Here is a 26,115-nt window from a genome sequence, read left to right on the forward strand (position 1 = left end):
GCGGGGCCCCTTTCCAGAAACTGATCCCTTAACCTGTGGGATCTGACGCTATCTCCGGGTAGATAGCGTCAGAATTGAGTTGAATTGTAGCACACGCCACTGATGCTGGAGAACTGCTCGGTGGCGTGGGGAAATCCCCCGCCCCCGCGCCCACCGCAGTCGGAGCTGGAAGCAGAATCCCAGCCCCATAGGCCTGGGGTTCCGGGTCACCTTAGAGCTCTGCGATCCTGCCCTCAGCCCCCTCCCTCCTCCCCGCCCCCCCCCCAACCCAGGCCCCCGCTGGTCACACTCACACTGCACGGAGAGTTCCAGGCTGCGGCTCTGAGAGCCAAGCCCGTTCTCAGCTCGGCAGGTGTAGCGACCCGCGTCCTCGGCCTTCACCCGGGGCAGCACCAGCTCCAGGGTTTTGGAGCCCGAGGGGTGGGACCAAGAGAGGATTCTGTCCTGCAGGGCCCAGCTCAGTGTGGCCAGCGGCACGCTGTCGGCTGTACAGAGTAGCCGCAGGAACTGGCCTTTCTGGACTTCCAGATGGGGGCTGTTTCCCTGCGGCTCCAGGGCTGCAGAGAGAGAGAGCGCGCAAGAGAAGGACTGCAAGGGGGAACACCACTCCCCCGCGCTCCTGACACCCCCAAGTGGCCCTCAGTACCTGATACATCGGTCTGGGAAATGCTGATCACCACGTCTTTGGGGGCATCTGTAACAGGATTGGGAGCTGGCTTTGAGTAGGAATGAGAGATTCCCCACCGCCAGAGAGAACCCCCTCGGGGAGAAGAAAGTGTGACTTTCCTCCGGGAAGACAAGTGACAGATGAGTGCCAAAGATGCGCTTATGGACGCAGGTCCAGACGGCATCCCCATCCCCCTCCCTGGGCCGAGGCAAGCGTCGCTAGACTCCACGTCTTCCTACCCACGCATCCGCAGAGAGCTGACCATCATTGCCCGGCTGCCTCTCTCCACCTCCGCGTCCCCCGTGCCTGTTTGCGCGCCCTGATGTCCTTCCCGCCACCAAACTCACAGGCCACGCTCAGCAGGACGGTGTCCTCTGTGCTCAGTCCCCTTCTGGAGACGTCCACTCGACAGGTGAGCTCAGTGCCGTGGTCCTGCGGTCTGGGTGTGAAGGTGAGGGCTGAGAGGTAGGAAGTTCTTGGTCTGGCCTCGTGGGAGGAGACGGTGGCCCCCGTCCAGGAGAGAGTAGGGGCTGGACATTCCTCAAAGGTCCAGTGAAACATACAGATGAGCGTCACCTGGTGCCCAGGCTTCAGAGTCTCTGGGACGTAGATCTCTGGCTTCTGAGTCAGGGCTGGGATGGAGGGAGAGAGGGTGGGATGCTAGACCCTGATGGGGGTACTCCCGGGGGTCCCCCATGGTCCGTTCCCCATAGCCCCTCCCCAGTATGAGAAGGGGGGAGGAGGGGAGGGGGGTCCCACCCGGGGGGTCCCACCCCATTCCAGCTCGAGCCAGTTCCGTACCTGTCACCTCCAGACGGAACTTGTATTCCACGAAATTATATCGCACGTAATAGCCTCTCTCCAACCGAAAGAAGTACGATGCACTGTCCTCCATGTGTACATCTCTGATGAGCAAAGAGCAATTCTGTCTCGGATCGCCCAGGAGCTGGAATCGGCCTTGGGTGTCTGTTTGCACGTCTCGATCCGGCTTGTTTGTGGCCACTGGCAGGCCACTGTCTGTGGCGGTCGGGTCTTTGAACCAGAAGCCGTAAGCTGGGGTGGAGGGAACCCAACCTATTACGGGATAGGAGACGGAGCAGGGCACGACCACGCACAGGCCTTCCTGCACCCTCACCAACTCCTGCACCTGCAGCTGGAAAGCTGGATTCTGAGCCCATGACCCTATGGGGAGACAGAGAGAGGCTCAGCCTGCACCCCCAGTCCCGGGCCCCTCCTGGCCCCCCACCTCGTTCACTCACCGGCCCACAGCACGGCTAAGAGCAGCGGCAAGAGCATCTCAGGCACTTGGAACTGCCCTGGGACACGCTCATTCCCCAGACACTGTGACTCGCACTGGGTGAGGGCAGAAGGCGGAAGCTGAGCCCTGGTGGATTGATGCATGAAATGAGCTTCTGATGCTCAGACCCACACGACTCATTTTCCTCTTCTGGACTCTCCCCGCCCCCATGTCACCCACTTGAACTCACTCTTTCCCGGGGGGCTCGCCTGGCGTCTGGGCTCCCTGAGCTGGTCACCTTCCCGCGTCATCTCTGGGGGAGGGAGTGGAGGACATGTGTCTAGACTTGGGGCCTGGCTTTGGGTGGGTGGAGGCCGGGGACTCTCCCGCTGGACCCTGAGCCGTTAGGGAAGCAGAAGTGAAAGTTCCCAGTAAGCCCTTCTTACAGGGGCCTCTGGTGATGGTGATGGGTGCTGGGCAGGGTGGATTTCTGGGGCAGAGGGTAGGAGTGGGAGTGCAGGGTTAGTCTTGCCAGATAAAAAGTCAGGATGCCCGGTTAAAACTGGCTTTCAGACGAAAAATGAATTGTTTTAGTAGAAGTATGTCCCAGAGATCGCATGTGATATATATACTTCTACTGAAATCATTCGTTGCTGAGATCTGAAATTCAACTTGAACTGGGCACTTTGCCTTTTTATTGGCTAAATCTGGCAACCGTAGGCTGGTCTCAGTGCCTCTACCCCTTCACCCTCCCTGATGGGCTCACTGACTCCCGGTCCCCCAGGAGCACCCACGCCAAGGTCTTTGTCTGCTCCCCAGTCTCCCCTTCTGCCACACAGCTGGACGACATACATTTGTAACACCTGCTGTGATAAGAACACAGACCCCCAGGGGCGATGCTGATGCTGGGAGACTTGGGCAATGTAAGGGGCGTGGCATTTGTGGACTGAGTCAGGTAAACTCCCCCAGATGTGGACTGTCGTTCCCCTCACCTTGAGATGACTCTGTTTTGGTCACGTGGAGACACTGTGCTTGCCTATATGACCTCCATGCTCTGGAAGCTTGCGTGTGGCAGGTGTCATGCTGTATATGGGGGAGGCGGACACACATAGGTAAATGAGACAGTGTCTGACCTCAAGGGAACCCAGCTTGGTAAACGAAGATCCTTAGAAACAGAAGAGCACTGAAGTGTTCATCAATGCCCTGCCCCCCACATGCTGGGACAGACATTCACGCTGGGCCCTGGGGAAAGGGTGGTCACTACTTCCTGGCAAAGTCAAGAGGGGCTTCCCAGAGGAAGCGACACATAACTATCCCTGTCCTCGAATCCACTCTAGTAGTCTGCTCAGGCTGCCATAATAAAAGAGCACAGAATGAGCGGCTTAAACAACAGAAATGTATCTCCTCACAGCTCTGGAGGCTACAAGTTCAAGATCAACGTGTCGGCAGGCTTTGTTTCTTCTGAGGTCTCTTTCCTCGGCCTGGAGATGGCCGTCTACTCCTCCAGTCTTCACCTGGTCTTCCTTGTGTGTACGTGTGTTCTTCACAAGGACACCAGTCATACTGGACTGGGACTCTGCCCTATGACCTCATTTCAACTGAATTGCCTCTTTAAAGACTCTATCTACAAATATACATTCTGAGATACTGGGGGTTAAGACTTCAACATATGAACTTGGGGGCAGAGGGAGTGCAATTCAACCCGTAACATCCACCCTCCTATTCACTCTGCTGCCGGGTCCCCACTGCCCAACCTAGGCTTTCTCTGGGGGAAGCAGTTTCCCTTCTCCCAGGGGAGCCCTTGCATCCAGGGACATCACACCCTTCCTTCCGTCAAGTTCACAGAGAAAGGGCCTCTCCGAGGGAGGAGTGAGAGGGAGGGAAGGATGTCTGGGTCCTGCTGAGGGCTTGCCCTGAAGGAGCTGAGAACTGAGGTTCCCCACCCCCAAAGCTTAGATCCAGCCTCACCTCTGCCTTGGAGCACCTCCATGCCTCCATGGGGCTAATGGGAGTGGGAACCAGGACAGTGGCAACATCTCAGGCCTTCCGTGGGTGTCTCCACACTATTTCATGCTACTCCATCAGACAGAAAAGGGAGAGAGGACCGTCTGCTACCCTGGGGCTGAAGGATACCAATCCGTGACTCCCCAGCTCCTCCAGGCCAACCCAGAGGTCTCATACGCCCCACCGACGAATGTGGGCCACCCTCAGGGTGAGATATGCCTTCAAAGCTCAGAGCTGATCCCTGAGATGTGGAGGTGAGGAGGTCTCCTGTACCAGGTGAGGTCAGTTGGGCAGCTTCATATCTATAGCCAAGCGGCCAGGGAGAGGTGGAAACAGAGTGGAGCCAGTAACCCCACTTGTGGACCAACCCATCCCCTTCTGGAGGCAGCTGCCACAAGGTTCCTGGAGGTGGTCCTGAGACCACCAGCTCCCCTCCTCTGCGTTCCCGGAAACCCGGAGGGTTCGCTCTTCTCTTCACAGGAAAGGTTCTTCAGGTCACAGGAACTGCCCTTTGTCTACTGTCCACCCTGCTCACCCGAGTCCAATCTCGCCTCCATCCCTCCATCCCTCAACCTCTTCTTGTCAGGGTCACCAAAGATCTCAAATGGCTAAAACCCATAGGTAATTTCTATTCTCATCTCATTTGGATGCCGCCTGCTCCGCAGCATTTGGTGTGCTCAGTCACCCCTTCCTTCTTTTTTCTTTTTATAAATGTATTTGTTTATTTATTTTTTGGCTGCACTGGGTCTTCGTTGCTGCACACGGGCTTTCTCTAGTTGCGGCGAGCGGGGGCTACTCTTTGTCGCGTTGCATGCGCTTCTCATTGCGGTGGCTTCTTGTTGCAGAGCACAGGCGCTAGGCACGCGGGCTTCAGTAGTTGTGGCATGCGGGCTCAGCAGTTGCGGCGCACAGGCTCACTAGTTGCGGCGCACGGGCTTAGTTGCTCCGCGGCTGTGAGAAGCAGTCAGCCTTGAGAGCAGGCTACGGACATGCCAGGCATGCCGCCGCCGCTCGAAGGGACTGTGCCTACTTGTTCCCCTCCTTGTTCCATTCCATGGGAGATAAATCACCAGGGCCCAGAGATCAGAAAGAATGCAAAATGAGACAAGCAAAGCTGTCTCCCCCCTGCACGTGCAGGTTATTTTTGATGATTCTGGGTTTATGGGTTTTCTCCCAGGGAAGTTAACCTTGAAGCCGAGACAGTCTGTAGATAACGTAAACCACCATCTGGTAACCTCCCTTTTTCTAGTCTACATAATTTGCAACCGTAGCATAATAAAATTTGCCTTGCAACTCTCAGTTGTCTTGGTCCTCTGACCCCATTTGTCGGTGCTACTTCAGTTCCTTACCCCTTCCCTTCTGACCCTGGGCGGTGAAATCCTCTTTCTCCGGCTGGTCCGCGGCACGCGGCATGTGGGATCTTCCCGGACCAGGGCTGGAACCCGTGTCCCCTGCACTGGCAGGCGGATGCTTAACCACTGCGCTACCAGGGAAGCCCCACCCCTTCCTTCTTGAAACACTTCAGTCTGGCTTCCCCTGTCACCTAGAACTGCCATCTCGAAGGTACCTGCCGGAGTCGGGCTGCCCATAGCGTACAGAGGACACCATTACTTCCTTGGTTTTTCCTTCTACCTTTCTAGACACTCGTCTTCATCTTTCATGGTTCCGCCTCTGCCCTTGACTCCTAAATCTTAGAATGCATCAGGATCACTCTCCCTAGATGTCCTATTTCATCCATGACTTTAAAAATGCATGCTACGGGCTTCCCTGGTGGCGCAGTGATTGAGAGTCCGCCTGCTGATGCAGGGACACGGGTTCGTGCCCCGGTCCGGGAAGATCCCACATGCTTGCGTACCGCAAAAAAAAAAAAAAAAAAAAAAAAAAAAAAGCATGCTACATGTGATATTGTGATTTAGAGTAAGTATATATTTTGGTCTTTGCTCATGGTTCCTGGCTCACAGCACCCAAAACCCTTGGAATTTCCTGAGTGATAAGAGCAGTGGGAGCATCTTTTGTTCTAATATTGGTCTCTTGTCCTCAGTTCCTGAAAACACGTCAGAGCCAGAAATGAGTGTCTTGCTATTCATAACAAACCCCTTTCCACCACACCTGAGTTTTTGTTAATGAGGTGACTTTTGGAAAGCACATAAGGATGGGGGCTAGTTGCCAGGGGAACGAACCATGTGATTAGGAGGTAGGAAATTTCAGTCCAGTCCCTGACCTCCCAGAAGGGGTGAGGGGCTAGAGGCTGAGTCAGTCGCCCATGGCCAATGATTTAATCAGACACGCCTATGGAATGAAGCCTCCATAAAAACCAGAAGTATGGGGTTCAGAGAGTTTCCAGGTTGGAGAACATGTGAAGATTTGGGGAGAGTGGTGCACCTCCCCAAAGAGAGGGCATGGAAGCCCCAAGCCCTTTCCCCATACTTTGTCCTACACCTCATTTCCATCTGGCTGTTCCTGAGTTATATCCTTTTATAATAAGCCAGTAATCTCAGAAGTAGACTGTTTCTCTGTGTTGTGTGTGCCACTCTAGCAAATTAACTGAACCCAAGAAATGGGTCATGAGAACCTCCGATCTATACTCCATCAGTCAGAAGCACGAGTGACAACATGGACTTGTGATTGGCATCTGAAGCGGGGGGCGGGGGGGCAGTCTTATGGGACTGAGCCCTTAACCCGTGGGATCTGACACTATCTCCAGGTAGGTGGTGTCAGAGTTGCGTTGAGTTGTAGGATGCCCAGCTAGCGTGGAGAATTGCCTGGTGGTGTGGGGAGCTTCCCCCCGGGCCCACACTTTGAAATCGGTAATCAGAATTGTACTACCAATATCAATTTTTTGATTTTCATATTGTCCTCCAGTTGTGTAAGGTGTTAACACTGGGGGTAACTGGAATGCATGACACATCACTGTACGTTTCTCTGCAACCTCCTGTGAGTCTCTGGTTGCTTCCAAATGAAGTTAAACTACAAACTAAAATAAATGATCACAAGACACACAACAACAACAATAAAGAAACACGCCGATGACTCCTAAAGTATATATTTCAATCCTTCCCTGTCTACCTGACATGGACTCAGGAAGACATAATGGGCATCTCAAACTTAGGATCTAAATTTTCACACAGCACTCTTATTTCTCATCTCAAACCCTCTCCTTTTCAGTTGTCTAAATGTTATTGTTTTGTGGTACCAACATCTGCCCACATCCTAGCATCATTCTGATGTCTTCCTTTGCCTCAGTCCCTGCAAGACCTGTCAGTTCAAATTTTTAAATATTAAAAAAAAAAAATCTATCCACTTATGCCCACCCCCACTACCATTCATTACCCTAGTCCAAGATTTCTCAATCTCAGCACTATTGACATTTTGAGTCAGATAATTCTTGGGGAGTAGAAGCCGCCCCGAGCTTTGTAGGATGTTGAGCACCGTCCCTGGCCTCCACCCACTAGATGCCACTTGCCTCCCTCCCCCCATCACAGTTGTGACAATTAAAAATGTCTCCAGGGGCTTCCCTGGTGGCGCAGTGGTTGACAGTCCGCCTGCCGATGCAGGGGACGCGGGTTCGTGCCCCGGTCCGGGAAGATCCCACATGCCGCGGAGCGGCTGGGCCCGTGAGCCGTGGCCGCTGAGCCTGTGCGTCCAGAGCCTGTGCTCCGCAACAGGAGAGGCCACAACAGTGAGAGGCCCGCGTACCGCAAAAAAAACCCCCAAAAAACCAAAAAAAAACCTCTTGATGATTCTTCCTGCTTCTTTATTAAAAAAATTATTTTATTGAAGTATAGTGGACTTACATTGTTATGTTAATTTCTGCTGTACAGCAAAGTGAGTCAGTGATACATACATAGACATTCTTTTTCAGACTCTTTTCCATTCTTTTTCAGACTCTGTCCCAGACTACTGAATACAGTTCCCTGCTTCTACTTTTGCCCCTTCCGTAAGGCAGTTTCAACACAACAACCAGAGTTATTTTTAAAACATAGATCAGATCAAGTCACCCTCTTGCCCAAACATTTCAATGGCATCTTACCATATGTAGGAGAAAACCCAAACTCATCACCATATCCTATAGAACTCGACTTGAGGTAACCCCCAGTGACCCCTGCAAACTCACTTGGAGCGCACTCCACTTTACTTCTGCACTCCCGCCGGCGATCCCCACTCTGTTTCTCACATTTACCAAATTCATTTCTGCCTCAAGAACATGACACTAGCTGCTGCCCGTGGCTGCCCCCCTTTTCACTGTTCTCTGCTCAAAGGCCATCTCTTCGGAAATGCTTTTCCTGACCTTACAACCAACCTGCCCTAACATTTCCCCACCCGTACACTTTTCCAGATTTTTGGTCATTTCTTTGACCTCCTCTGAACTTTCCACCTTTTCTCAGTGTGACCAGAGCACCTCCCCCCTTTGCAATTGCCTTCTCATCCAAGCCAGCCTTCCCCCCTCCCAACCCTTGGCTAGACCACAGACTAGGGGCTACCTGAGTCCACGAGAATCTTTATCGGTCATCCTCGTATCTGCCTTCTCTGCCTAAGAATGTTCAGATTTTTCTCTGAGCCTATTCCTTAAGAAAAAAACTCTACAAGCCTCTGGTTTCCTGCTCTAATTCAACAGATGTTGAACACCTGCTTTGTCTGTCCCTGAGGTCACAACGGGGACAAAGATAGATATTGAGAGGAAGTGAGATTGGGGGTGGGTGGGTAGGTATGGGGTGGGAGCAGCTGAGGAGGGGGAAGAGAAGGTAGGTAGGTAGGTAGTTCAGGATTCTGCCCTAGAAGGGTGCTGGGTGTGGGCCTGCGGACTGGACTTATTAGGAGGGATGAATGAAGGAGATGTAGGGAAGCATTCCAGTGGTGAATGAAGAGTCTGGGTCTGGCTGTAGTTGAGGCCCTGAGGGTGCTAAGGAGCCTTTGTTGAGGGGAAGGGAGCATCTCAGACACCCCCTGGCTAGCATCTTTGTGTCATTCAGATACACCTGTCCCAGTTCCCGCCCATACTGCTTGTGCTGCAGTTCAGGATGCTGCCCCCAGAGGGCGCTCCATTTTCCCTGGCACACACTGACCCTTGAGCCCCAGTCACCAGGATCTCTGCTGTCCAGAGTCCTGAAGAACTGCAGCTCTTTAGGGAATATTTCTCAGGCTCTGGACACATTTGCAAACGTTGCTCATCCAAAAAGGCTGCATCCATTCTCACTGAACCTACAAATAATGATTCTGCTCTTTTCACTGCACCTCAGTACAACTGAGTCTCTGCCGGGGGAGAGCATATCAAAGCAAACACTAAGTCCCCACAACCATCCGCTTCCCTCACTGCAAACCCACCTTTCCTGAAATTTAAAACACCTCGATATCTCTCACAGTGTCATTCTCAAATAAATGACGTCTACCCAGGCACACCAAACATGCGTTGTCCTCATAAGAAAATGTTCCTGTGGTGTCTCAGTCTGTTCCGGCTGCTATACTAGACAGACCAAATGTAAGACCTGAAACCATAAAACTCTTAGAAGAAAACATAGGCAGTGTGCTCTTTGACATTGGTCTTCACAACATCTTTTTGTCTCCTCAGGCAAGGGAGACAAAAGCAAAAATAAATAAATGGAACTACAAAAAATTAAAAAGCTTTTGCACAGTGAAGGAAACCATCAACGAAACAGAAACACAGCCTACTAAGTGGGAGAAAATATTTGCAAACAGTATATCCGATAAGGTGTTAATATTCAAAATATACAAAACACTCATGCAACCCAACATCAAAAACACCAAACAACCTGATTAAAAATGGGCAGGGGACCTGAATAGACATTTTTCCAAAGAAGGCAAACAGATGGCCAACAGACACAAGAAATGATGCTCAATATCGCTAATCTTCAGAGAAATGCACCTCAAAACCACAATGAGATAGCACCTCACACCTGTCAGAATGGCTATGATAAGAAAGACAACACATAACAAGTGTCGGCGAGGATGTGGATAAAAGGGAACCCTCGTGCACCTTTGGTGGGATTGTAAATTGGTGCAGCCACTGTGGAAAACGGTACAGAGGTTCCTCAAAAAATTTAAAATAGAATTGCCATATGATCCAGCAATTTCACTTTCGGGTATTTACTCAAAGAAAACAAAAACACTAATTTGAAAAGATATATGGGGGCTTCCCTGGTGGCGCAGTGGCTGAGAACCCGCCTGCCAACACAGGGACACAGGTTCGAGCCCTGGTCTGGGAAGATCGCACATGCCACAGAGCAACTAAGTCTATGCACCACAACTACTGAGCCTGCGCTCTAGAGCCCGCGAGCCACAGCTACTGAGCCCGCGCACCACAACTACTGTAGCCTGCGCACCTGGAGCCCGTGCTCCGCAACAAGAGAAGCCACCGCAATGAGAAGCCCGCGCACCGAAACAAAGAGTAGCCCCCGCTCGCCACAACCAGAGAAAGCCCGTGCATAGCAACAAAGACCCAACGCAGCCAAAAATAAATAAAAATAAATAAATACATTTATATATATAAAAAAGGGGGGGGGGCTTCCCTGGTGGCGCAGTGGTTGAGAGTCCGCCTGCCCATGCAGGCGACACGGGTTCGTGCCCCGGTCCCGGAAGATCCCACGTGCCGCGGAGCGGCTGGGCCCTTGAGCCATGGCCGCTGAGCCTGCGTGTCCGGAGCCTGTGCTCCGCAACGGGAGAGGCCACAACAGTGAGAGGCCCGTGTACCGCAAAAAAACCCACAAAAAACAGAAAACAAAAGGTATATGCACACCAATGTTCACTGCAGCATTATTTACAATAGTCAAGATATGAAATCAACCTAATTGTCCATGATAGATGAATGAATATATAATATATGATATTACTCAGACAATAAAAAATGAAATCTTGCCATTTTTGACAACATGGATGAATTTAGAGAGTATTATGCTAAGTGAAATAAGTCAGACAGAGAGACAAATACCATATGATCTCATACGTGGAATCTAAAAAAAGAACGGGGCTTCCCTGGTGGCGCAGTGGTTGAGAGTCCGCCTGCCGATGCAGGGGACACGGGTTCATGCCCCGGTCTGGGAGGATCCCACATGCTGCAGAGTGGCTGGGCCCGTGAGCCACGGCCGCTGAGCCTGCGCGTCCGGAGCCTGTGCTCCGCAACGGGAGAGGCCACAACAGTGAGAGGTCCGCGTACCGCAAAAAATAAAAGAATAAAAAAATATTTAAAAATAAATTAAAAAAAGAATGCATACAAACAAAACAAAATGAAAACAGACCCACAGATACAGAGAACAAATGGGTGGTTGCCAGTGGGGAGGGGGTGGTGGGCAAAATAGGTGAAGGGGATTAAGGAGTGTAAATCACCAGTTATAAAATAAATAAGCCATAGGGAAGTAATATACAGCAGAAGGAATAACGGTCAGTGATATTCTAATAGCTCTGTGTTGGGACAAATGGTTACTAGACTTATCATGGTGATCAGTTCATAATGTATACAAATGTCAGCTCACTACGTAGTACACCTGAAACTAACACAGTATCGTACACCAACACTACTTCAATAAAAATCAAAGAACCTTTAAAGTATTGACCCAACACACAAATAACTACCGTCAAGAAAAAGACCAGTATTAAAAAAAAAAAAAGAAAAAGAAAAAGACCAGTATTATTTAAAGAAAGACAAGACCAAGTCACCAGCCACAAAAAATTGACAACGTTCAGCAGTCAGTGAAACATTACTAGACACATAAAGAAGCAGGAACATGTGACACTCGGTGAGAGAAAAATCCTTCAGTGGAATCAGGCCTAGACATGACAGAGGAGACAGACCTAGCAGACAAAAACATGAAAACATTGATTACAAACATTATCCATATACTCGAGGATGTAAAGGAAAACATCAACATAATAAAAGAAGAAACGTAAGATTAAAAACCAAGGAAATTAACTTCTAGAGAAAAAAATAAATTATCTGAAGTGAGAATTTCACTGAATGAGACTAACAGCAGATTCAATATTGTGGAAGAATAATCAGTAAACTTGAAGATGTAGCATCAGATCCTATTCAAACTGAAGAATATAGAGAAAAAAGGTTGGAAATGGTGAACAGATGCTCAGAGCTGATAATGAGATAATACTGGGCATTATCACATATGTAAAATTGGAGACCCAGAGGGGAATAGAAAAAAAAAAATACATATATATATATAAACACTGGCTTCAATTTTTTAAAATTTGATCACTACTATAAAATTTCAGATTCAAGATACTCAACACCCTCCAAGTAGGATAATCTCTGTCTCTCTCTCTGTCTCTCTGTCTCTGTCACACACACACATTTACACGCCAAGACACATATTATTCGATTATTAAAACCCAGTGAAAAAGAGAAAATATTAAAACCAGCTACAGAAAAATATAAACTACAAAGAAAGAAAGATGAAAATAAGGCGAAACTAGGCAAGCCAAAAGAATTTAAACAACAGAACGGGGAAAAGTTTAACCTAGAATTCCTAATCCAACAAAAATATCCTTCCAAAGCTAATGTACATGGAAACTTTTCCAGACAAACTGTGGCTGAGAGAATTCATCACCAGCATACCTACACTACAAAAATATATGAAAAGATCTTCAGGTAAAAGGAAAATGATACTCTAGAGAAACTATACTGTCATCTTAAATTAGAAATAAATCTGAGAAAAGAGGCAGCGTTATCTTAATGCAAAAGGACAGCTTTATTGTTTGCAAGGTTTGCAAACCAGGGATAAGAAGCCTTTGGCTGTAACCAAAAGTACGTTCCTTGGAGGTGAAGGGGTGAGAGGTGTTTGAAAGCACAAGCGAAAGAGGCCACAGTTGGGAGACTTATAAAAGGGGACTGGATGGCCCTTGCAGCCTGACCGCAAGTCACTGCAGCCTGACCAGAAGTTTCCAATGATGGCTGTCACTGGAGCATCTCCTTAGGGGTTTTTCAGGTAGGACCCTTAGCACAATCAGAAGTCCTTATAGTTTTCGTTCGTGGTTTTTCTAAGAACTCAGAGTACGTGACTGAACCCTAGGTCTGTCACGATTGCCTGGCTCCATTTTATTGGGGGTACCTGTTAGCCACACCAGGTCCATTTTCTAAATATGTTCTTTCCACAGGGAATCCCTCTTATTTTTACTTTTCCTTAGGGGATTTTATTTTTACAACAAAGGGATGAAGAGCAATTGAAATGGTTCATATGTGGATAAATATAAAATAGTTCATTTTTCTAATTAAAAAAATCTCTTTAAAATTAACTTTAAAAAATATCATATCATGGGATTTAGAACAATATATTATGGGTCGCGCTATGGGCATATCAAAACCATGCTAAGGTGTAAGCACAGAGAAGAAAACATGTTACATGGAGCATAGTTCAATTTAATAATAAAAATATCTATTTCCTCCTTGCCCTCACAACCACTCATGTAGAACTATCAGGAAGAAACCTGGAGGCCAGATGTGAAGAGATGTTATTTCTGGAAAGGAAGCAGGTTCAAGTCATCCGGGACCTCCTTGTTCATAGACCTCTGAAGCACCGCTGTGAAGAAGGGAACTCAGTCGCACCTCTCAACCCTATTCCCTTGTGAGTTTCTGCACCTGTAAGGGAAACACAGTTCTGAAACAAGGGACCAGTTTCGTGGAAGGTCTGCTCTGGAAAGGACAAGACGGAGGTGTCCCCAAATCAGGGACACCTTAAGAAGGGCTTCTCACCTGGTATAGTAGATCCAGGTGAGGCCATAGGTGAGAAGGAAACCAGCCCCCATCAGGGCCCCCCTGAGCAACGTGAGGACCAGGGGCCAGGAGCCCTCTCTCCGCTCCCCAGAGACTTGGGGGAAGGAAGAGGAGACACCTGGAGGACGAAAAGAGAGAGGAAGGTGGATGATAGGTGTAAGTCCACACCATTATTTTTATTTTGGCCACGCTGCTTGCCATATGGGATTTTAGTTCTGCGACCAGGGATCAAACCCACGTCCTCTGCATTGGAAGCATGGAGTCTTAACCACTGGACCACCAGGGAAGTCCCTGTAAGTCCACACCTTAACCCTGCTTTCCACCCTAGCTCAGAACTCAGGCATCCTTGCTTATCCTCACCTTGTACAACTAGGTTCAGGGAGACACGGAGGGAGCCCCTCGGGTGCTGAGCTTGGCAGGTTAATTCTCCTCCATCCCCTAAGACCACGTGGGGCAGCTCCAGGACCCCAGGGTCCAAAGGCTGTGAGGGGCTCACTGTCAGGCACCCACGGGCCCAGCTTATCCTGGTGGGTGGGTTGCTGTCGACAACACAGACCAGGCGCAGGGACTGGCCCTCCACGACTCGAAGGGAGGTGGCGTTGCCCAGGATCTCTGGGATTAGAGAGACAGAGAGAGCTAGAAGGGCAAGGCTGAGAGGCCCTTCTCTCCCTCTGTCCTCCCAGACACGGGAACAGCGGCTCTGAGACAGGCACTGCAGGCAAGGCCAAGGACGGGGGGCAGTCTATGAGGTGAGGCGGGGGAAGGAGAGGCAACCTGCTGATCCCAGGACAGGGGGCTGTGGACGCTTGAGGAAGAGTCGGCCAGATCTAGGCCTGGGAGAGAACATCCCAGGACGTGGCCCTTGATGTGTGAAACTGTGCAGGGCACTGACATCCGTGGGTCTGGCCACTCGGAGGCCTGCACGCAGGTGATGAGAGCCCCAGGGAGCCATGGGAGGGTTCTGAGCAAGAAAGTCGTAGGGTCAGATCTGGGGCATGTAGAGATCCCTTTGGGGTCCCCATTCTTGCAGGCTGGACAGGGCCAAGACTAGAGGCTGACAGGCCAGAGGGGAGGCTGGTCCGGATCCAGGCCAGAGAGAGGATGGAGGCCTGAGTTGGAGCTGCGGTCACGGGGATGGACGAGGGGACTGACGTGAGTCATTCTCAGAAAGTCAACGTCGCAAAACTCCCTGAGTCCTGGGGACGATTGGGTGAGACACGGAGCCTAAAGGAATTGCCGAGATCCAGGCTCGGGTTACTCATATCGGAGGGTCCCTTGCAGGGGGAGTGGAGGGCACTCAGGACAGAGGTTTGGGAGAGTCTTCAGGGCAGAGGTAGGATTGGAACCCCGGAGTAGACGAGCTTCCCCTTGGAATCCTGCAGAACCCAGCTTGGGAACTCAGTCTCCTTGAGGGAGAGACGGAGACAGGGAGGAGGCAGGGAATCCGCGAAGGGATGTCCTGGGAAAGTGAGGAGGGAGAAGAGGTGGGAAGGGAGGGGGCAAGCGGAGGTGACAGTGAGTTGTCACTAGGAATCCACAGTGGCCCTAAAGTGAGTCCTGCCAGGGGACAGGGTTGGGAGGCAGAGGGCAGACGTAGGAGCAGAGAGGGGATGAGTGATGGGCTTGATTCTGTCCATCTTCACAACATCCCTGCATCTGACCTCCATTCCACCCAGGTACTTTTCTCCCACCTGTGCTATTTCCCCGGAAGACACGAATGTCCAGGTTCTGTGGAGCATCTGGAACAGAAAGAAAGAAATGTCCTCCTGCAGCATGATGAGGTGTCATGAGTAACATGACACCATGGGGGGGGGGGGTCTCAGCATTCTCCTCGTTCTCCTCCCAGCCTGCCTCCAAGAAGAGTCCCCAAGTATCCCACCCAGGCCTCCCGTCCCCAACGCCCTCCGCCCTCAGGGCCCCGGCGTCCCGGCCCCGCGCTCACAGGACACGTTGAGCCTGATGGTTCTGTCTGTGCTCACGCCAGCTCCGGGGAAGGTCACTCGACAGGTGAGGTTGGTGCCGTGGTCCTGGGGCCCCAGGGTGAGCGTGAGCACCGAGGAGTGGGGGCCCTTGGGGTGCAGGGAAGGGAGGGCAACCCCGGTCCAGGAGAAAGTGTGGGGTGTCCCCCTCTCACAGGCCCATGGCACTGCACAGGTGATATTCCTGGGGAGGCCAGATTCTAGGGTCCCCTGGACGTGGATGTCGGGTGTCTGTGTCAGAGCTGAAGAGGAGAGAGAAACAGACCCAGGCCCTGGATGGGGGGCCCCGAGTGTGCCCCTCAGAGCTGTCTCTGCCCCAGGCCAGCCGCAGCGGCCTGTCCTCCTAGGTCCCCTTGGGCCCCTCCCAGGATGAGAAGACAGGGGGTCCCCTCCCAGCCCTGCCCTGGGGGCCCTCAGGGCCCCTGTGTCTGTGTGTCCTCTCCTTGACACCATCCTTACCTGTTACATGCAGGTGGAGCTTGTTCTCTAAATAACTATATTTCACAAAAGGCCCTCTCTCCACCCTAAAGAAGTATGTCCCCGTGTCTCCCTGCCGTGCATCTCTGATGTCCAGGGAGCAGCTGTAAGTCCAGGGGTCTCCAAGGAGGTGGAATCGGCCCTGGGTGTCCGTCAGCACCCCACGACCTGGGTCGTTTGTGGCCACTGGACTATCCTGGTCGGTTCTGGCCCCTTCCTGGAACCAGTAGCCGAAAGATGGGACAGAGTCGTCCCAGTAGACCCAGGGATGGTGGAAGAAGCAGGGCACGCGGACACACAGGCCCTCCTGCACCGTCACGGACTCCTGCACTTCCAGCCGGTATTCTCTGTCCTGAGCCAGGGACCCTGCGGGGAAACGAGGGTCAGCCACAGCCCCTGCCCTGCCCAGCCCTCTCCCCGCATCCCACCCACCTGCCCACAGCAGGGACAGCAGCAGCGGCAGCATCTCTGAGACGGAGGGCTTCTCGGCGTCTTGTGTGTGAAAAGAGAAGGGGAAGGAGAGAGGGAGGTAAGGCTGCGGGGAGACCCATGGGAAGCCGGGGAGGAACACGAGACCCAGCTCTTCACAGAAGAGGAACTGCAGAGCCAGAGCTCGGCCCCCCTCCGCACAGAACGGACGGACACCCCTCGGTCCAGAGACCCCGGAGACCTGCCCTGAGAGGAGCAGGCAAGGAGGAGAGCCCTGCCCTGCCCCCCATCTCGGGTGGGTCCTTCCAGCACCAGAGCCTCTGAGGACACGGAGGCGTAGGACACGGTGAGCCTCCTAAGGTCTTCCCGTCTGAGCACCGCTGTCTACACCAGGGAGCCGCTCAGCTCCTGTCTCGACCTGGAGGGTCCCAGCCTCACCTAGACCCTCGGGTGGTCGGTCCCGCAAGATGTCGGGTTCTTTAGGGTCTGTGTGAGCGTCTGGGGCAGAAGACAAGAAGGGGCTCCTGGGTGACGTGAAGGCAGCCGCCAATCATGCCTTCACTCCTTCCCCCAACACTGAGCATCTTGGGCTGGTGACCTGGAGACCAGAAGGGCTACGGCTGGCCTGGTCCCTGCCCAGGAGATGCTCCCACCCGGGCCCATCACTTCCTCCCCAAACAGGCAGCACTGTCGGGCTTTAGAGCTGCATCAGTGGTGAGATTGCCGAGTGTCCGGCAGCATACTGGGTATTTTCTTTTAATGAGTATGACTTATTTTTAATCTAGTAAAAAAATAACTCTTTTCAAGTTGAAAACCTTGAAATTCTGTACCTACTAAACAACCAATCCTTCTTCCTTCTTCCTGCCAGCTCCTGGCAACCACAGTTCTATTTTCTCTCTCGAGGAATTTGACTCCTGTGTCTACCCCATATAAGCGTAATCACGTAGTGTTTGTCTTTTTTTCACTAGGTTGTTGAACTTACCGTAATGTCCTCAGAGTTCATCCGTGTGGTAGCAAGTGTCAGAAATTCCCTCCTTTTTCAGGCTGAATAATATTCCGTGGTTTTGCTTATCCCTTCATCTGTTGAGGGCAAGCTGGGTCGCTTCCATCACTTGGCTATAGTGAATAACGCTACTAGGAACACGAGTGTGCAGATGTCTCCTGGAGTCCCTGCTCTCGGTTCCCTTTGAGAGATATCCAGAAGTGAAAGTCAGGATCATGTGTTAATTCTATATTTAAGTTTTTGAGGAAGTATCATACTCTTATCATCCCACCCCACCCACTTTTTTTAACCTCATCTATTGTCATCTTACACTAACTCTACAATTTAAGGTCTCTACCCTGGACCCCTCCTCTGATCCCCAGACTTTCATATCCAGCTCTCTACGTACATTTCTGCATCATATTTGATCCTCATTTCCCCTCACCTACCACATCCATTAGAAAATTCTGTTAGCTTGACCTTCACAACATATTCAAAACATATCCTCTCTATCTACACGATCTCCTCGGTCCACTGCACCATCACCTCCTGCCTGGAGTCCCCAGCAGGGTCCTGCCACATCTCTTTCTTGCTGCCCTGGACCCACTCTGGCTGATTCTGAACACAACAGCCTGAGGATCCTACCTCAATGAGGGTCTAATCCTATGTCCGCTCTCCTCAAAGGCTTCCAGAATCCTGCATTGGCCTGCAGTCGCCTTGCACGGGGTCCGCAGCATCCTCCCATCTTCCCCCCAATCCCTTTGCCTCCCCACACCAATATGTCACATGCTCCTGTCCTTGTGTGATTTTCCTCCAAAGCTGTCAAGAGCTGACATGCTCTCATTTTACTTATCATTTCTTTGAAAAGTTCTTGTCCGCATAACGACATCCCCATGAGGACAGAAGTACTTCTCGTTTCTAAAATCACCATAAAACAAAACACCATTTGAAACATTGTATACGGTACGATTCAATGGCACTAAGTACATACACAACGTTAGTGCAACCGTCATCACTCTATCTCCAGCATGTTCTCATCATCCCAAACAGAAACTCTGCTGCGGTTACGCAATAACTTCTCGCCATCCCCATCCCCTAGCTGCAAGCAACGCCATTCTACTTTCTGTTTCGATGAATGTGCCTCGTAGGGAGCTCGTATAAGTAGAATCAAACGATATCTGTCCCTTTGTGTCTGCTCCTTTCAGGTAGCACACTGTTTTCCAGAGTCACCGGCGTTGCAGCGTGTGTCAGAATTTGCGTTGCTTTGAAAGGCTGAATGATACTTGATTGTGTTACCACATTTGGTTCATCCATTCAGTTGCTGGGCGCTGGGACTGGTTCCACCACTGCTGGGAATCTTGCTGCTATGAACAATGGCATGGAAGTTATCTGTCTGAGCCCATGCTCTTTTCAGCAACGAAGATCCGTCGCCCCGCAAAATAAATAAATAAAATAAATTAAAAAATTATAAAGTATGCTACGTAATGAATATTTGAGTTAACAGCTTGCGGTATACATGTGCGGGTCTGGGCTGGGAAGACAGGGGTTGAGAAGAGAGCAGAGTTGTCCCTGGAGGTGGACACGTGGACATATTCACCGAGGGGGAGGAGAGGGCCCTGGGCGGAGTCGTGAGAACACGCACGCTCTCAGGCGCGGTGCGCACGGGCTTAAGCTTGATTGCGGGTTGGACGGGGAGGTGGTAGTTGTGACTGAGATAGCCCGGCCGGGGAGATAGGAAGAGAACAAGGTGGTTACTGGTGACCCAGGTGAGAGTTTTGCCGGGCAGGGGTGGGAGAGGGCGGCAGCCAGATGGCCGGGAGCAGAGCGGTGATGCGAACGGGAGGCGTTGCACTGACCGCCTTTAGCCCTCTCCTAGTTGCCACCTCCGTCAGTGCCACAGAGGAGAGCTTCCTTCCTACCTGTGCCATTTCCTTGGATGGGGCCAAAAGCCAGGTTCTGGGAGCATTCGGGATAGAGAAAGAAAATATTTTCTACTTCCATCATGGGAAGATACGGTGGCTTAACTTCTTTGGTTGGATCCACAAAAGGGTGGTGAGGTGGGGACGGTTGTGCTTTCTTCTCCGTTCTCAGGCCGGGCTTCTGGCCACACATCAGGTCCCACAGGCTCTGCAGCTGGGTCCCTCCTCAGGGACCCAGGTGTCCTAACCACCCCCCACAGAGGATGCCAAGCCTGATGGGACCAGGAGCTTAGCCAAGCGGGGAGAGAGAGCCTGAGCTGCTAGTGTCAAGTACCTGATTAAAGCGATGAGTCAACATGAAAATAACAATTAAGCCTTTAATCACTTACTTGTTATAGAACAGTGAAGCCGACTTTATTCAGGACCACTGTCACAGGTGCAGGGACCCCTGCAGTGGGGCTTTGCAGCAGGGGAAAGGGATCAGGCTCAATTCTGAATACAACGAGGAAAAGTGGGAATTTATTGCCTAGGAGCGGGGTGAGGGGTCAGCGGATGGAAAATTGCTAAGAGGAAACATAGGGGCAAAGGGGGATTCTGGCTAAACCGACCTACCAGGCTTCTTGCTGAAGGTCGGCCAGGGTGATCAGATATCAGCTGGGGGCTAGTGAAGGGTGAGGAACCCCATCAGACATTGAGGGTAAGGGATTTTGGTTAAACTGTCTTACCAGGATTCTTGGGAAAAAAATGGATGATGCAAAGATAGATGCAGAACTCAAGAACTTGTTGAAAAAGAGCTTCAAGAGCCTGGCTAAAATTATCCAAGGAGAGAACCTTTGCCGATGGTCAGGGTGACCAGCACAGACATGGGGGTCGTCTCGCGGACGCGGGACCCAGAACAAAAAGCTCTAGTGGGTCTAAGGACCCTGGGTTGGGGGTGGCGTTGGGAATGGAAATGTACTGAGTCCTGAATCGGAGTGGGGAAAAGTGTCTCCAATTTTTCCTGCTTCTCCTCTACGAGGAGGCTTCGGTGGAGATGCCTGAAGACCTCTGCCCAAGGCTTCAGATAAACAGACCAAAGAATAAAGTCATCTGAGCTAGGAATGCAAAAATGTGAACAGCACGATGGGCCAGGGCAGTCTGAGTCCTTCGCTGCAACTCCTTTCAGAGACTACAGTGCAGCACGCCCGTGAGGCCAGCCAAGGAAAGCTTCTGCATTTGCCTATGATCAGGCCTGAAAAATCACGTATAGGTTTGTAGCCATGAGCTGAACTCCTCGGATGGCTCTATACATAGACCTATCACCTCCTAGGAAGGTCTCCTGACAACGTAGGGCTGGTGTCATGATCCTTTTTAAAAATTTTATTTATTTTTAAAAATATTTTTATTGGAGTTTAGTTGATTTACAGTGTTGTGTTAGTTTCAGGTGTACGGCAAAGTGAATCAGTTACACATAGACACATATCCTGGCGTCATGATCTTGAGACCCGAACATATGGGTGAATCATAAGGAATGGGGGACCCTGGGCCCCATGGAGGAGAGAAGCATCCTCCTACTGGACTTTGGGCTGTTCAGACTCCAAAATGGTTGTACTTCAGGTTAAAGGGATGTAGGTTTGGGGTATCTGGTAACAAGCTGAAGAGGAGAAAATGATTCAGACCCCAGAGGGGAGACCCTGAGACTCCACCTCGGCTTCCCCTGGGGTCCTCAACAAGTCCTCCACCCTCCGGATAAGGAGTACATGTGTTCCTGTCTCTGGGGTTCTCTCCTGGGGATCCCTGGCTACTTGTCACATTCAGATCTATTGGGAGTCCTTTTTCACATAGTATTTCTCTACCTTAAAGTATTCCCACTTCCCCGCATCTTGGAGAATCTGATGCTTAGAGAGCAACTGTGGGTCCCTGGATCCCACAGAAGGTTGGATTGGCCCCAGATTGTTTCTTCCAGGTTTTGATGGGGTCTGTGGCCAGAAGGGGATTACAATGTCTGCTGCCCACCTCCAGGATCTGAAGGTGGATGTCGAATGGGCTAAAGTCAGTCCAGAAAATCCATGGGTTGAAATGGAGAATGGGATGGGATGCATAGGTCCTCCTTCACCGTCACTGAGTAAAGGTTACAGATCGCACCTGCGCCAATCTCCAGGGACCACTGCAGGAAACAGAGTCTCTGTCTGCAGCCCTGCCAGGAAACCTCTTCCTCACATCTGTTGCCCTCACGGTTGTGGCCACAGTGGCAGCAGCATTTCTGGGCTGCAGAGGATAATCTAGATTCGCCTGACGCCATCTGAATAGCCTTTCCCAGCTTGGAGATGGGGGCGGCCATGGGGTGCTAAGAGAGCTGGGGATGTTTCCTGGGTTGAAGTGTATGGCTTCTATGTCAAACTTCTCCCTTCAACAGAAACACCCATCTCTCCCTCGGGCCACTGCCGGGGGGGGAAGTGAAAGCTGAGCTCTTCTCTCCTGGGACCACAGCTGGGTGGACTCTTCCTGAACCCTGAAACGCTGACTCTCTCTTCCTGAAGACCAACCCCCACTCCCCTTAAGACACATGGGGGGTTTGGGGGTCTATTTTCCCCAGATAGGTTTCTTGGAGTCTAGACAGACGTAGATAGGGAGGCCTTTATCCTGTTCATATCAAGTCCCCAAGCCTCTCCCACTTCGCCTTCCCATCAGAACCTACCCACGGCGGGATAGCTCTTTCCAGCCAAGACACCATCTCGTCCCCAGGAAGCAGGGGGTTGTCGCTGTCCGTGGTGCTGAAGCAGTATTGGATCTTGAGTTTAGGAATAACTGGATTGTACAGAAGGGTCTGACTAGACACGAACCAGATCTGGACCTCAGGCCAGAAACCCATCTGAGGCAGAAGGACTGGGCCTGCCTAGGAAGGAGAAGATCAGGGAGGGGCCGACCCTCTGGCCTGGGGCCAATCCTTTGCCTCTCCTTCTTCCTTCTTTACTCTCTGGAAAGTCTTGTAGATTCCGCCAAGCCACTTAATCAAAGCCAGCAGCAGCTCTCCCCTCCCCCCACCCCTTCTTGTTTCATGAGAAAAATAAAGCCCTGTTTGGTTTTGGGTTTTTTGTTTCATTTATTTTTGGCTGTGTTGGGTCTTCGTTGCTGAGCGCGGGCTCTCTCTAGTTGCGGTGAGTGGGGCTACTCTTCTTTGCAGCGCGTGGGCTTCTCATTGCGGTGGCTTCTCTTGTTGCCGAGCATACGCTCTAGGCGTGCGGGCTTCAGTAGTTGCGGCACATGGGCTCAGTAGTTGTAGCTCACGGGCTCTAGAGCACAGGCTCAGTAGTTGTGATGCACGGGCTTAGCTGCTCCGCGGCATGTGGGATCTTCCCAGACCAGGGATCGAACCCGTGTCGCCACCCGGGAAGTCCCGCCCTATTTGTTAAGGTTCCTGAAAGTCAGCTTTTTTTGTAACTTAGAATGAAATGCATTTCTTTTTTTTTTTTTTTTTTTTTTTTTGCGGTACTCAGGCGTCTCACTGCTGTGGCCTCTCCCGTTGTGGAGCACAGGTTCCGGACGCGCAGGCCCAGCAGCCATGGCTCACGGGCCCAGCCACTCCGCGGCATGTGGGATCTTCCCGGACCGGGGCACGAACCCAAGTCCCCTGCATCGGCAGGCGGACTCCCAACCACTTGCGCCACCAGGGAAGCCCTGAAATGCATTTCTAATTGATACAGTATGTGGAGATGATTCCTCCAATTCCATTGGAGGCATGTGGGATCTTCCCGGACCGGGGCACGAAACCGCGTCCCCTGCATTGGCAGGCGGACTCTCAACCACTGCGCCACCAGGGAAGCCCAACTTCTCTAAAGATTCTGATCTCATCCCTATTATTAACCTTAGAGGATAATATATTTTTACCAACAAAATATGCATCCCTAGATTTCAAAGTTTTATTACTTTTGACCTTTATGTGAATGGCATCATACAGTACCCATTTTTTCCCTGGCTACTTCCACTTGGTATCAGCTAAAAAAAAATTTTTTTATGGTGAAGTGTATAATGTTCAGAAGATACAAATGGGTAAGTGTGCAGTACAGTGACTTATCACAAAGCAAACGCACTCAGTTCACGAAATATCGCCAGTTTGAGATATCGGGTATCGCCAGCTCCCAAAATAGCTCAAGAGTCCACACACCCACCATCAGAGCATGAGGTTCCTACTTCCTCACATCTTTGCTACCCTTGCTGTTATCTGCCTTCTTGGTTTTCCAACCTGATGTGTGTAGGGCAGTATCTCGTTTCGGTTTGATTTTTCTTCAACTACCAGTGTGTTTCAGCGTCTCAATATGGACTTGTTTTCCGTTCATATTTCCACATTTCTGAAATAAATATTCATGTCATTTGCTATTTTTATGATGGCTTGTTTTTCTTCTTGTTGATTTGTGAAAGTTTTGGTACATTCTAGTCAAAAAGCTCTCGTGGGCTTAAATGAAGGAAATAATTCCTCCCATTCTGTCATTTCTCAATTGAACTGATCTCAGTTGTCCTCTGTTTGATGTGAACCTTCATTTTGATGCAATCAAATCTCTGTGTCTCTGGTCACAACACTGTGTATCCCTCCTAAAAGTATCCACGATCCTGGCTTTTACATTAACCATTTCCATGCTTTCTTTTTTTTTTTTTTTTTTGCGGTACGCGGGCCTCTCACTGTTGTGGCCTCTCCCGTTGCGGAGCACAGGCTCCGGACGCGCAGGCCCAGCGGCCATGGCTCACCGGCCCAGCCGCTCCGCAGCATGTGGGATCTTCCCGGACCGGGGCACGAACCCATGTCTCCTGCATCAGTAGGCGGACTCTCAACCACTGCGCCACCAGGGAAGCCCTCCATGCTTTCTTTATAGTTTTATCACCAATGTATCCCTAAAAATTATAGTTCAGGGGCTTCCCTGGTGGCGCAGTGGTTAAGAATCCACCTGCCAACGCAGGGGACACGGATTCGAGCCCTGGTCTGGGAAGATCCCACATGCCGCGGAGCAACTAAGCTCGTGCACCACAACTACTGAGCCTGGGCTCTAGAGCTCACGAGCCACAACTACTGAGCCCACGTGCCACAACTACTGAGGCCTGCGCACCTAGAGCCCATGCTCCGCAACAAGAAAAGCCACCGAGATGAGAAGCCTACACAACACAACGAAGAGTAGCCCCCACTCGCCGCAGCTAGAGAAAGCCCACCCGCAGCAAAGAAGAACCAACGCAGCCAAAAATAAATAAATAAATTTATTAAAAAAGTATAGTTCAGATAAACCTATTTTTGAACTTTTTATAAGTGCAATCATATTATATGTCATTGCCTGTGTCTTGCTTCATTTTTTTTTATTGTGATATAATTTACATATAATGAATATATATTTAGGTACATTTATAAATAATAGATGTATACACAAGTAAATTTTTAAAGTAATCAATAGACTTTATTGTTTTAGAACGGTTTTAGGTTTACAGAAAAATTGAGCAGACAGTACAGAGAGTTCCCATAGGCACCCTAGCCCCCTCATATTCTTCCCTATTACTAACATCTTGCATTGGTGTAGTATATTTGTTACAAATAATGAACCAATATTGACACATCATCATCAACCAAAGTCCATAGTTCACAGTGAAGTTCTCTCTTTGTGTTACACAATGCTATGGGTTTTGACAAAAGCGTAATGTCATGTATCCCCCATTATAGTATCTGACACACATATTTTATCATATATGCGTGATATACACTTATGTATGGCATATAAATATATATGTAAATAATTTTTATTTAATGTATTTATGTCTAGTCCACAGGATTTTTGTTTTTTTAAATTTTTTCTTTTTTTCAATTAATCTTTATTGGAGTATAGTTGCTTTACAATGTTGTGTTAGTTTCTGCTGTACAGCAAAGTGAATCAGTTGTATGTATACAAACATTCAATCATTTTTAGATTTCCTTCCCAGTTAGGTCACCAAAGAGCACTGAGTAGAGTTCCCTGTGTGATACAGTAGGTTCTCATTAGTTATCTATTTTATATATAGTAGTGTATGTATGTCAATTCCAATCTCCCAGTTCATCCCACCTCCCCCCACCTTGGTAACCATAAGTTTGTTCTCTACATCTGTGACTCTATTTCTGCTTTGCACATAAGTTCATTGTATCTTTTTCTAGATTCCACACATAAGCAATATTATACAATATTTGTTTTTCTCTTTCTGACTTATTTCACTGTGTACGGCACTCTCTAGGTCGATTCACGTCTCTGCAAATGGCACTATTTCATTCCTTTTTATGGCTGAGTAATATTCCATTGTATATATGTACCACATCTTCTTTATCCTTTCCTCTGTCGATGGACATTTAGGTTGCTTCCATGTCCTGGCTATTGTAAATAGTGCTGCAATGAACATTGGAGTCCATGCGTCCTTTTGAATTACGGTTTTCTCTGGGTATATGCCCAGGAGTGGGATTGCTGGGTCATATGGTAGCTCTATTTTTAGTTTTTTAAGGAACATCCATACTGTTCTCCATAGTGACTGCACCAATTTACATTCCCACCAACAGTGCAAGAGGGTTCCCTTCTCTCCACACCCTCTCCAGCATTTATCATTCGTAGATTTTTTGATGATGGCCATTCTGACTGGTGTGAGGTGATACCTCATTGTAGTTTTGATTTGCATTTCTCTAATGATTAGTGATGTTGAGCATCCTTTCATGTGT

The 26,115-nt window shown here is 50.1% G+C and overlaps 1 protein-coding gene across 1 annotated transcript in view; it reads right to left on the bottom strand.

The window, feature by feature from the left end:
• SIGLEC10 (sialic acid binding Ig like lectin 10) overlaps window positions 1–26,115 on the bottom strand; it is a gene marked incomplete at its 3' end in the record, with an annotated part of 71,066 nt that overhangs the window by 3,963 nt on the left and 40,988 nt on the right. The window contains 13 exon segments of the mRNA XM_079906671.1: window positions 294–575; window positions 578–694; window positions 1,015–1,299; window positions 1,469–1,849; window positions 1,927–2,079; window positions 2,203–2,300; window positions 13,618–13,756; window positions 13,999–14,250; window positions 15,330–15,377; window positions 15,581–15,859; window positions 16,077–16,460; window positions 16,527–16,586; window positions 17,506–17,707. Of these exon segments, the coding sequence (XP_079762797.1) occupies window positions 294–575; window positions 578–694; window positions 1,015–1,299; window positions 1,469–1,849; window positions 1,927–2,079; window positions 2,203–2,300; window positions 13,618–13,756; window positions 13,999–14,250; window positions 15,330–15,377; window positions 15,581–15,859; window positions 16,077–16,460; window positions 16,527–16,560 (2,452 nt within the window). The 5' untranslated portion in view covers window positions 16,561–16,586; window positions 17,506–17,707.

The sequence above is a fragment of the Stenella coeruleoalba genome, assembly GCF_951394435.1.
Source record: "Stenella coeruleoalba genome assembly, chromosome: 20".
Classification (NCBI taxonomy): domain Eukaryota; kingdom Metazoa; phylum Chordata; class Mammalia; order Artiodactyla; family Delphinidae; genus Stenella; species Stenella coeruleoalba.